Here is a 13,173-nt window from a genome sequence, read left to right as displayed (position 1 = left end):
CTAAAGTAATAAAGCTAGATTGTTTCTTTTAAAAGTCACCATAAGATGATTACTATGTTATATGTAAGATACGTAAACCAAAAACTTCTCAAACTGTTATAATAATTTCTTTACATTTAGTCAAGAAGGGACAACAGCATAGGAATGAAGACTAAAAAGTAGAGAAACAGGAATTTATTGGGATGACCAGAACTGTTTTTGGGGAGTGCCACAACTATTCTTCTAGCACCTTCCTGTATAAAGGAAGAGGCTCCAATCTTGTATTCTTTGTATTCTATTGTCCTGTCACTCACTGTTACCCAACACCCCAGCTCCTGCAGACACTCTTGATGTGGTTCCTTGGAAGAACTTGCCAATCATTGGGGCTCTTATCATTGGAATTAGTTGACAGCTTTGTGTGTTCCCAAAGTGCATAGCCTATAAAAGAAACCCTTCAGGGTTCCTTTCCTGAAAGAGTTTTCAATCTAAGTATGTGAACACGCTTGAAAGATTACAACACAATTGAATAGTAGGAGGTACTTACCGAATCCCTTCATTATTTACTGGTATGCTTAATCTTTCATACTCTTGGGTTGGCTTTCTGCCGTCTGGACCTCAGCCTCCTGGCCTCACTGTGTTCATTGGACCTCTCTGATAAATAAAGCTAAAATGCTGCAGTCAACCTAGTCGAAGGGTATCCAAAATACAGTGAGAAATGTAGGCTGCTTTCCCAGAGGCAGGCTCGTTACCAATAAAAACTGTGAAGGGAAGAGAGAAAATTGGAAATGCAAATATCACTCTCCCTACCATTTCCCTCCCTATTGGCTCTGTGAACCTGTGACTAGGTTGTGTGGACCAACGTTCATTTTTGCATCTTCAATTCTGTAAGCACGTGGTTTACTGTGATGTGAATGTTGATTCTTTTTTATGAAAGTGAGTCCCCATAGTACCTGCATATGGTGAGTGGTTTTCTTCAATTGTCTGAATTCTTTCCAGTAAGTGATACGTGTTCTAAAAAATCTGATTGATAACAGGCTTTTAATTTAATTGCACTTTAGTTTACTATATGAGTGCCATCTCATTGTTGTTGTTTTTCTGAAAGAATTAAGTTAGAAATAATTATTTATAGAAATCTAAATATTCAGAATGTTTTAAAAGAGAGAGAAAGGCTACTAGCATTTATATACTTATGAAGGGACATTTAATTAATAACTTCACTCAGTTTTTCTGTGGCTTCTTGGCTTATGTGTAGTAGAAAATAAGACAGCCTAGGAGTTTCTAAACTAAATACTTTATAATACTTACTTTGTGTACTATAATGTAAAAGCATTTATCACATGGAAGTTAGTCATCAAAAAATCACATTGGGTTTTTGGCAAAACAAAGTAGATGCCATTCAAATGGCTTCTTTCATACATACCCCTGACAAAATTAAAAGAGTGCTTTATGCCATTTGTCATGAGACCTGAACACTATTCTCACTGCTGTGTTTACCACCTTCTCAGTGGGTTCAATTTTTAGACAACTCCCAGGTTAGCTTTCAATTCAGGCTTTATCACATGCCTGAAAGGAAGCCCTCTCCAGCAACTGCCTTTCGGTATAAATTTCAAGAATGTTAACACATATCTGATGTGATAAGCCAGTCAAGTGTGTAGTGAGAGTCCGGCGTAGAGTCAAGGATTTCTGAGGAAACTTCAGTGTCTCATTACCCTGGACTTTTAATGATTTTCCACAAATGCCTTGACTTGCCTCTCAAAATACTTCTTTAACAGAGTTAAAACAACTGATGGAGGTCAGAGCCAATTATGCCAGAATCCGAAGGCAGCAGGGCCCTGAAGCCACGGACATTGTGGTGTCTCCACCTGAGAACCTGCAGTCTCTGGTACATCGACTCAATTTCTAGCAAAGCCATTATATTTTGTGCTGTATTTTGCCTGTGTAGCCTATACATGTGTACTGATATACTTGCCTTGATGTTGTTATTATTCATCCTTTTCAATTTTTTAATCCTTACCCAAGGATATGTTTTTATTGATTTTGAGAGAGAGAGAAAGAAAGAGAGAGAGAGAAAAATATGAACTGGTTGCCTCCAGTAGGTGCTTGGACCAGGGATGGTACCCGCAACCTATAGGTGTGTGCCCTGACCTGGAGTCAAATGCATAACCTTTTGGTATAGGGATGACACTACAATCAACTGAACCACCCAGTCAGGGCCATTCCCCCCCTCCCTTTATTTTATATTTATTGTTGAACATATTACAGATGTTCCCTTTTTTCCCCATTGACACCCTCTACCTCCATACCCTCTCCCGCAGGCCTTCGCTGCATTATTGTGTCCATGGTTTACGCATGCATGCATAGAAGTTCTCTGGCTAATCCCTTCCCACCCCTCCCTCTCCACCCTTTTTAATTTTATGCTGTCTCTAAAAAGCTATTACCTTCACATTTTACGTAGAGCAGCATTTGATTCCTCAAACCTATTCCTGAAAGGAACAGAACTAGACAAAGTAATGCCAGTAAAATAACTATGTTAAGTATATTTTCTTCCAGGAAAAAAAAGACTACTAGTTACTGTTGAAAAATAACTTAGTGGTGTCAAGTTATATTTATACTTAAATAATAAAATAGACTCTTTGACCACTTACCATTAAATTTGACCCAGACTGACATTTTTCTGGCTCAGCCACCATATTTTCCAAAGCTCCATGTTAAAATCCTGTATTTACCGAATGAAAAAGAAATGGCTGGTAGCCACTAAATGCCACGTGACTCGATTTTTCCTCCTCCGATTTCCCCTGGGTTTGGCCTGTAGGAACAGTGTAGGACTATACAGAGCACGGCTAGATGTTGTGCACAAGAGTGAAGCTGCATAATTGCGGGCATAAGCTCAATAACCAAAAGCCATGGGCTGTGTTCTCGATAGAGAAACTCTGGGAGATAGAACATGCACAAATTTAAGAAAAAAATCATGTAATGATTTTTTATTTTTTTTTAATAGCGGGGTCAAGGAAAATTCTTAGCACTCTTGGGTGTCAGTTTCTTCCTACATTGATGAAAGAATCATTTTTTAAAAATAGCAGTGACAAATCAGAGTTTGGTTTCCAGTGTGGGAGGAACATTCCAGAGAAATGCTCTTTTTCGCTCTCTTCCTCTGAAAGCCACTCGCAGCTCTGTCTGAATATAAATTGCAACCTGGCTAGGTGTGTACAGAATGGCTCAGCTGGGCTCACTCCTCCATCCACCACTTTAATGTGATGCAGGGAGGCAGTAGATCATCTCCACTGAAGGGGGCTCTGGGTAACCACTGCAGAAGGCCCGGTATTTACTCCCTGTCTTCAAGTCAGTGGGGCTGCGTGAATAAATTGCTGCCGCCTCCAACCCTGCTAAAAGCAGAGCATGGTGAGATGAAATTTCACGTGTTACCTCCTCAGCAATTTGCCCTTTTGCAGACATTTTCTTTACGTACAGTGGATGTTAGAGATGTGAAGGCATTCCAGAACAGCTTTGTGGTACATAGAAGGAAAAGATTGCATTTTGTGTTGTTGTTCTTTAAGAACAAAAAACAAAAAACAAAAAAAACAAAAACAAAAACAAAACAGAAGGTTCAAACAACAAAGCTAAGGAATGAGCTCCCAATTATGAAGTATAGCATAAAACCAACAGGATTCTTTACCTGCTGAGCCTCTCCTTAGAATGACAGGATCACAATCCCCATAGACACAGAGCATTTTGTGTTTTTTCAAAAAATCTTGAAAACAAAGGCAATTCTCTAGGAGCAAAAGTACCTATCATTTTGCTGCCACAGATAAGTTGATTTGCAATGAAAATGGCATAATTTCAGCCTGAATAAAATGTGCAAATTCCTATGAAGTCTTCGTGGTAGCACATGAATACGCCTGAAGCGAAAATTGGTAATATCACACAATGCGTATCAAGTTCTGGGAGACATAAGGCAAGACTCTGCACTGAACTTTCCTATTACTAGTAAATGGGATTTTAGATGTAATGTAACAGTCATCAACACATCAGATTTCACCAGCGCCACTGGCTTTGTTGACGGTGGCCTGTCTAGCTTAGAGGAAGGCCAGCCCTGCTCTTTCTTTATTACTGACCTTCCTCTCTGGTTGGCTGGAAGGTGGACTGGGGAGCAGTTACCCCACCTTCAGCAAGGACTCCAGGATAAGATGATTGCAATTCTGTTCAGCCCTCCTAGGCTTTTAATAAGCCCAGTAATTTCCTTTGGGGCTGTGTTTATCGAATTTGAATCAGCCTCATATGTATAAGTCACATTTCAATATTTTTCTATAACTGGAAACCATTTATTATTAAATACTATAGCAACCATCCTCAAGTCCATGGCTTTCTCCAGAAATGTATTTCCTGCTGGTTCACAAACACCCTTAAGGTGATCCAGATGTGATGACCAAGCAGGTCAGGTGATTGTCCTGGAGGGAAGGACTTTTCTAGATGTTTCTGCCCTACTCTAGCTTTGGCTGCCTGATGAAGTGTTGGAGTGAAGTTGTATGTTTCTATGCAAGTGAACTACAATAAAAGCAATATTCCTGTTGACAGGCTTTCTGAGATTAACCGACAGTGTTTATAAATAAGGATCATTTTATCTGGGTGCTTCTATCAGCTTTCTAAAACAGGACACATCAGTAATGATTCAAAATGCAGAGGTAGTTTCTTAAAGCAATAACCTTGAATTTTCTTTTTATTTTTCTTGATTGTTCACGTAAGCTAAATATTTGTTTGCGGGTCAAGAGAACAAAGCAACAAGCAAACAAAGAAAAACAAAAGGTAAAGATACACCTGTTCTCTTTTAAGAGAGAATCAATTAGGAATTGGGGCCAATAGCTGCTGCAGCATTTGTGGGCTAACCTTTCATAAAGCCCAGGTGTGCTGAGAGCCATTGAGATTTGCAATTGGCCGAGGCAGCATATTTTTCCTGGCATCATGTGGAAAAGAGCGATCAAAACCTACAAGTCTCCGTTATTATAAAATCTCATGTAAACGCCCTAGGTTAAGTGGAATTTGGACCCAGTGGCACTCCTTGGTTGTTTTTTATTACACCGGTATCTGCAGTTCCCGCCTGCCTCTGAGCACATCTCAACCCCTCCTCTAGGTGAGCAGAAAGAATGAGCAGCTGTTTTGTTCTCAGCACAATAAACTGGAATTCGGCACAAATGGCATGGTTGGGGCTGCTTGGCCAGAAGCAACTGCAGAGCAAGATCAACGAAAACCACTCGGGAAAGGGCTGATGAAAGTAAGTGGACCGGCCGTGGACCGTGGGTGTTCAGTGGGTGCCTGCTGCCAGCTCATATTTTCTAATTCTTTCTGTCTGTGATGTGACACTACTATCCATAGGCTGTCGCTCTGCACCATATGTGCAAATGGAAATATATGAGGAGTGAGGAAGTGCTTACGTCCACGGTGCAACTGGGTTGGGGGAGGGAGGAAGAAAGGAGACTGGAAATTGTATTTATCCGGCAAGGAAAATAGTGGTACCGAATCGCACGTGCCATCACTCATTATCTGTAGCATCCTGTACTGGTTTATGGCCAGACACACAGTACAGTCAGCTGCTGGCTCCATTAGGTCCTGGCCTATTAGTTCTAGTGTGTCCAGTTTAGGAATTACTATTGGTGTGTTAGCCTGGGTGAGGTTGGTCAATAATGTCAGCTGTCAGACCAACTGAGGCAGCAGCCAATCATCTCTAAGTGCCACCACCGGCAACTGTTTTAAAGGCAGGTGCCTAAAAGCACCTTAAATAAACCTGCAGACTGAGTTGGAGAGGAATGGAGGAGAGGAGGAACCCCAAGATATGCCACGGTTAGCGCCCTGCAAAGCATACGATTTTATTACGTTGCTTTTTAGATTTCTCCCACGCCCTCTCTTCCTTCCTGTCCCCTTCCTCCTTGCCTTTTGACCTTCTCTCTTCAGTTTTCCTTGCTTTTCTTTTCTAAGAACCTTTAAATCCCATCTTCATCTTAAAAACAATCCTCCCCGAGCCATTCGTGGGTCAGCAAGAGTGCCTCCGTCATATGCTTCTCAAAGCTTAATGTGAGCACAGGTGTGATAAAACAGAGTTCCAGGCTCAAAAGCAGAGGTTCTTATTCTGAGGTGGGCCAGGGCATTTGCATTCGACAAGCCTCTGAAACAGAGATGGTAGCTGCCCACACCTGACAAGCCCACCCAGGATTTCTGTGCCCACCAGCTGGGCGTGGCCCAAGCTCTAAGAGCCCTATGGATACTTATTCTCATGTTCAGAGGTTATAGAGGCAAGCACTTGCCTCTTTGTGTAAGAGTCTGAGTGTAAATGTCCTCACGTTTACTCATCACCATTTCCTTGAAATGTCCTTGTGTCCAGACCACCCACCCAGAGATTATAACCAGGCCCAGACTTTGGAGGCAAATCAAATGAGTTGAGGTGCTGAGCTTCCCATGTTAATTAAGTTGCCTTCGGTGCTGATGAAATCTTAAAGGTCATAAGAATAATGTCAGGGTTAGGATACATTTATAAAGGAGCAGAGTCATTTTGAGGGTGGGAGAAGTAGCCAGCTTCATGGAGTTTTCTTAGGCATTCTTATTGCACCAAGAGGAAAAGCTTTGAAACAGGGACAAGGAGCTGAAACCATTTTGGCTCAGTGGATAGAGCGTCAGCCTGCGGACTGAAAGGTCCCAGGTTTGATTCCGGTCAAGGGCATGTACCTTGGTTTCAGGCACATCCCCAGTAGGGAGTGTGCAGGAGGCAGCTGGTCGATGTTTCTAGCTCTCTGTCCATTTACCTTCCTCTCTGTAAAAAATCAATAAAATATATTTTTTTTAAAGAAAGAAAGAAGGAAACAGGGACAAGGAGGGGTCCTATTTGCCAAAGTGACCCTTTCTTAACTGTAGGAGCTTCTCACTGGGGGGAGGCTAAACCTCCCTGTGCTTGCTCTAAGTCCTGGCAGGCTCTTTGAAAACTGAAGTTCCACAGGACATTATTTCATTTCATAACAAGTACTCTTAGAAAAATTAATTTTCAAAGTAGTCTCCTGCCCCACAAATGAAATCCATATAGGTTGGGAAATAGATACTTTCCTTAGAAGACACAAATGAGTTTTCAAGGAACTAACCCTTATATAAATATAGCCAGGCACTCACTGTTCTGGGTGCTGGGCATGCCGAGGTGTATGCAATAGCGATGTGGCTATGTGGACAGTGCAGAAGTCTTGAACGTTGGTGTAACGGGCATGAAGCAAGGGACGAGTGGGCACAAGCCGGTTCTGGAGGGCTTCATCAGTGACACTAAGGAGTCTGGATTTTTATTTTACCTTTAAAAAATATTTTTATTAATTTCAGAGAGGAAAGTAGAGGGAGAAACAGAAATAGAAAATCAATGATTAGAGAGAATCTAATCGATTGCCTCCTTCATACCCACACTGAGATCAAGCCTGCAACCTGGGCATGTGCACTGACCAGGAATCAAACTGTGACACCCCCCATCCCACCTGCTCACCCCTGGGATTCATAGGTCGACGCTCAACCATTGAGCTACGGTGCCTGGGCTGAAATTTTCTTTTTTTAAGTGCAGTAGGAAGCCATCAAAGGGGACTAATATAAAAATTGGACTAGACCTTTCATATTAAATTAAGCACACACAGGTTGACAAGTTATTGAGACACATTCACTCCATTTAACTCATCACATGTATTATGACGGACTGAATATTTTGACCCTCCAAAACTCATGTGTTGAAATTATATGCCCCGATATGCCCCGATGTAATGGCATTAGGAGGTGGGATCTTTCAGAGTAAGTAGGATTAGATAAAGTCATGAGGATGGAGCCCTCATGAGTAGAATTAGTGCCCTTATAAGAGAGCTTTCTTCCTCTGCTCTGCTCTCTGCCTAGTGAGGATACAGGGAGAAGTCAGCAGTCTGCAACCTAGAAGAGGACTCTCTCCACAACCTAACCAGGCTCCAGACCTGTGAGAAATAAATTTCTGCTGCTTGAAAGCCTATGGTACTTTGTTATAGCAGCCCAAACTAAGGCATGCATCATCACATCAATCTGCAGACCATTACACAACTTTGTTATAAAACAAGTCTTGCATTTGTTGGCAGGGCAGTAGAGACTGACTGAACTTCCTTTATCACATGGCAAACTAAAGCAATGTTGACTATGATCCTTTCTTTACTAAGTTGTAACTTTTAAAACACTCCTAAGGCCTGATAGAATAGAAAACATTCTTCTCTCATCAGTGCCCAGACGAACCCTTAACTGCCGGCTGCCTCTCTGCTGCAGGCAGCCCGGCTTGGAAGGGAAGACATGTCACCCCCTTTCACAAGTGTGATGATTTGTGGCTGAGACGGGAGAGCCTGCTCTCTGAACCACATGCCCCCTGGTGCAGGCAGGCTAAGGAAAGATGAATGGCATTATAAGACAGACATCTGAATGTTTCATATTAAATTAGTCCCACAGAGCGCCCAGAATTCTCATTCCATAAATCACCAAGTAAAATAAACTCACTCCCAGGTTAGATTGCTGTGACTCTGGCCTGGGGTGTCATAGATAATCTGAGAACAGTTAAACATTTGTCTGAAATAGTAATAATTTTCAGCATATTTACTCAGTGACATGGAGGTGACCCAGACTGATCTCTGTTGCCAGAAACAGCATGTAAATGGGAGTCAGCCAATTTAGGAGATTTCCAAACACGAGTCACTGCTCCTCACCCCCTCCACCTCCTCGGAGACTGCCACGAGCTGCTTAAAGAGCAGCTGGGACTGAGGTGAGCAAAACGCACCACCCCCGAGAGTAGGTGTGTAAGAGCACTGATGTGCCTACCCATTCGCTGCATTACTGTTGCAGCGTCATCTTGAAGTCCACCTTTACTGGTCTTGCTCTCAGCATCACAGAGCTGGGAGGCACCTTGATTCCGCTAAAGCCACATCTCTCTTCAATGACAAAGGTTTATTCTGAGAGTACTTTTCCTATCCTTGGACCTATTCTGGTTCTTCCAGTCCTGATCAGACACTGTAGCAATAGGGGCCATAATAGTATGGAAGGAACATTAGACTGTGGTTTATGAGATCATTCAACTTGATTCTAACTGGTTGGGGCCCCATCTGAGCTCCTGCTTCCTCTTCTCTGAAATATCCCACCCAACTTTAAAAGTCTGATTCTGATTCAGTAGTGAGATTCAACTGGACAGCAAACCCCCCCAGGTGACCTTGGAAAGCCTATTTCTCTGCCTGGTAGGGCCTTTCTACAGGTGTTCACTAGAACCTGCATCTGGATCATCTCGGCCCTCAGAAATCCACTTTAAATGTTATCAGAGTGACAGAGGGAAAGCACAGCTCAGTGGTGGCCCAGGCCTAGAGTGATTCCTCCTAGGTAAAGATCTCCAGGCTTGGTGCGAAAGGCCTAAATTGGCTCTTGCCTCCTGCCCTTCTGGGCAAGTCCTTCAGTATGAGGATCAAATCAGAAACATGGAAGGGAAGGGCACTAACGCTGCTGAGTGTCTACACGCACCAGAACCCATGTTGGCCTTCTACGTGTTGTCTGCTTCATTCCATACTCAGGACCACCCTCAGAAGTAAATCTGTTTTCTACTCCCACTTTCACATTTCACAAATGATGAAACTATGCTTCTGAGGAGTGAAATAGATCGCCACCAACTAATAAGTGGCAGGGCTGGTATTTGAGCCCTGATCTGCCTAACCTCAGAACCTGTTATTTTCCATTATTCAGTGCAGTAGAAATCTCAGGCATGGTTCCTGGTCATTCTAAAACTGAGTTCACTGATGCATTCAAGGAATAGTTGTATGGTCTAGTCGCTTCTAAGTTAGGCAAAGTGATTTGCACTTGGATGCTCAATCCGAGGTAGGAGGAGCACTGCCAAGGATACGGGAGAGGCTCTGGCCAGCTCATCAGGACCCAGCAAGCCATCAGGGGTCTCATTTCTTACCCCAATGGCTGTATTAAACCATGCGTTAGTGGCTAAGGCTCTGGCAACAAAGTACCACAACCTGGAGGCTTAAACAGCAGAAACTCATTGTCTCACAGTTCTGGAGGCTAGAAGTCCAAGATCAAGATGCCAGCAGGGTTGGTTCCTTCTGAAGTGGGTGAGGGAAGGCTCTGTTCCATGTCTCCGCCCTAGCTTTAGGTGGTTTGCCAGCAATGTTTGGCATCCCTTGGCTTGTGGAATCATCACCCGATCTCTGCCTTCACCTTTACATGTCATTCTCCTATGTGCCTGTCTGTGTCCAAATTTTCCCTTTTTCATAAGGACACCAGTCATATTGGATTAAGGGCCCACCCTAGTCCAGGATGACCTCATCTTAACTAATTGCATTTGCAGTGATCCTATTTCCAAATAAGATTACAGTCTATGGGAGTGGGGCTTCGGGGGGGGGGGGGGGAAGAGGGGCAGTGAATACGGTGGGGGAGGGAAAGCACTTTTCAATTCATAACACTCAGCAGCAAAAGTCCCAACCCTCACCCGCACATGCACTTCACGTGAGCACCAGTGCTCTACCTGAAAGATCACAGCGTTCTTTCTGGAAGGCATGTCTCTCTCCCTTTTATGTCTTTCATGTTTCTTACTAACACTGGAGTCCGATATTAATGGAAAAACCATTAAAAAGAAAACTATTATCCTATGAGGCAAAGTGAATGCACTCAACTGTAAAAGGAAGACTTATTGATCAATTTCAGGTAAACCTTGCTTGTCAGACACTTTGCAGCTAAGGAATGTGTTTTTATTGCCTGGCCAGATCGTTCTGATTTCCGGTCAGTCTTAGTAAAGACCCCTTTTATAACATTGATAAAATTTTATCACAGAGCCATGAAAACAAAATTAGATTTCATAACTCACATCAGGCCTTGAAAGGGATGCCTCTATAAATTTTACAAACCTTATCAAGTTTTAATCCACCTATTCTGATAAATATTTTTAAAATAGCAACTTCTACCGAACCTCGTGGATATGTATATAAATTAGTGTGTGTAAAAATATTTTCTTTCTCTCCCTCTCTCTCTTACAGGAAAGAAAACTTTCTTTGCCTATTTGTAAACAGAAGACTATGACAGAAAAGCCTATTGTTTAGATTGCAGAACACTGAATTTAGGAAAATCCACTTCTATAAAAGAAATCTGGGTAATTTATTTAAAAATTTAGTCCTAAAATGTATCCTTTGAAATGACTAGCCCAGAGTCATTGACCCATGAACCAGGAGGTCACGGTCCAATTTCTGGTTAGGGCACATGCCCGGGTTGCAGGCTCAATTCCCAGTAGGGGCGTGTAGGAATGTTTCTATTTCTCTTTTCCTCTCCTTTCCTCTCTCTGAAAATCAATAAAACATATTTTAAAAAATATTGTAAATGACTGGCTTTTTCATGGGCAGATTTTGAAGAATTATCAACACTGATAAAACATCTATAAATTATAAATTTCTAATAAGACACATCATAATCAAGGACAGTGTTCACCAAAAATCCTGTGTATAGTCTCTAGTTTTTACAGTCTATAGTGTGGCCTACTATTGGGGAGGGGGAAATTATATGTATATTGAGCATATCTTGTCTTCCCAACCAGAAGGTAAGTACATCCAGGGACAGGGCTGTGCCCACTAGGGCCCAGGGATAATGCCCAGGAGCCCTCCTGCTAGAGCAACATGATGGGGAGATGAGGCTCATCCATCTTTCACTCTTGTGGACCACAGACTGTATTACAACTGTGCAACAGGCACAGAGGATCTACTTGATAGAATTTCATTTCAGTCATTTTGCAGGAACTGAAACCCTCAGAGTCCAATGAAATGGAGTTATACTAGTTGGATATTCCTTTCTGCTTTTCAGAGGCTGGAAACACTTCTCCAAATTGTGCAAATGAAATAAATGTTATGGTGTCAACCAGGCCTCCGATATTCTTGAAACATATATTTGATGACTGTACATTTTGGTTTCAAATGGAAAATTGAAAGAAACACTCAAAAATTATGTGAAATCCCTTGTAAATGAATTGACAACATTCAAAACCTCAATAGATTGTTGTAAGGAGTTCTCAAACTATTCTGGTTCATATACCCCTTTGAGAATCTTTTGAAAGGCCATAAATTTACAAAATGGACCTACAAAAAATATTTCTTTCATAACATTGCATGATGCTCACAGGTCTACCAGAAAAACATCTGCAAACTCCAACTAAAGAACTCCTGGTACCCTAGCTGGTTTGGCTCAGTGGATAGAGTGTTGGCCTGCACTCTGAAGGATCCAAGGTTTTATTCTGGTCAAGGGCACATGCCTAGGTTGTGGGCTTGATATTTCTCTCCCACCCACACTCCCCAGTAAGGGGAGGGGATATGTAAGAGTAAGCCAATCAATGATTCTCTCTCATCACTGATGTTTCTATCTCTCTCCCTCTCTCCCTTCTCTGAAGTCAATAAAAATAAAAATAAAAATTTTAAGTTATAAAAAAAAAAAAAAGAACTCCTGATATAAGAGAAGATATTTCTGAGTTCCATAACCTTAAAGGTTCAGGGGACATACGAACCGTACTTTTCAATGGAAGAGTTCAAAATAATGTCTGATGAAACAGATTCTAACTTTCACTGTGGTACTATGTTATGTTGTAACATTAAAAACAATAAACCATGGTGATTTCTTATCACCTTTGAGTGTGATTTTTGCATCTATGAGTCTTCAGTGAGAAAAAAGAAGGAAATATAATATAAGCTTCTTCACACAGTGTTGTTAACTTTGGGCATTCCTTGGAGAAAGCACTTATTACCTGGGAGAAAAAAGCTAATGAAGTTGACATTTCTTACCATCACAAAGCTGTTTGACTTGCTACTCTTACATGCAGAAGGGAATCCGTGTTGTTCCCCTGCTGCCTGTCAGGAGAATGATCGGGGAGCGGCAGCCACCAGGTCAGCAGAGGAGCGGCCGTTGCCTGCCCGAGAGTCAGTGCCCCTGGCCCTAGAAAACCTGTGGGCTCGGAAGCCCCTGCTGTCTCCACTGCTCTACTTTAGTGCACTTACCTTTTATCTGCCGCGGCGATGTTTCCACACGTTCCGGTAACTTGCTGATCATTTTATTGCAAGTCATGTTACAACTGTACTTCAGCTAATTTAGTCAAAGCTTACTGTACTACCACTCAGAAGTGATGTTAAAATGCTTTTTTAACTCCCTTTAAGGCACTGTTTT

At 42.1% G+C, this 13,173-nt stretch overlaps 1 protein-coding gene across 1 annotated transcript in view; it reads left to right on the top strand.

Annotated features, from left to right (window-relative positions):
* Positions 1-11,336, top strand: part of DCDC1 (doublecortin domain containing 1) — a 287,695-nt gene extending 276,359 nt beyond the window's left edge. The window contains exons 38-40 of the mRNA XM_084894634.1: positions 1,752-1,861; positions 5,105-5,245; positions 11,013-11,336. Of these exons, the coding sequence (XP_084750760.1) occupies positions 1,752-1,861; positions 5,105-5,245; positions 11,013-11,075 (314 nt within the window). The 3' untranslated portion in view covers positions 11,076-11,336. The remainder of the gene's footprint in view (positions 1-1,751; positions 1,862-5,104; positions 5,246-11,012) is intronic.
* The last annotated feature ends 1,837 nt before the right edge of the window (positions 11,337-13,173 follow it).

Source organism: Pipistrellus hanaki, assembly GCF_964339955.1.
Source record: "Pipistrellus hanaki genome assembly, chromosome: 9".
NCBI lineage: Eukaryota > Metazoa > Chordata > Mammalia > Chiroptera > Vespertilionidae > Pipistrellus > Pipistrellus hanaki.
This window is presented reverse-complemented; position numbering and strand designations above follow the sequence as displayed.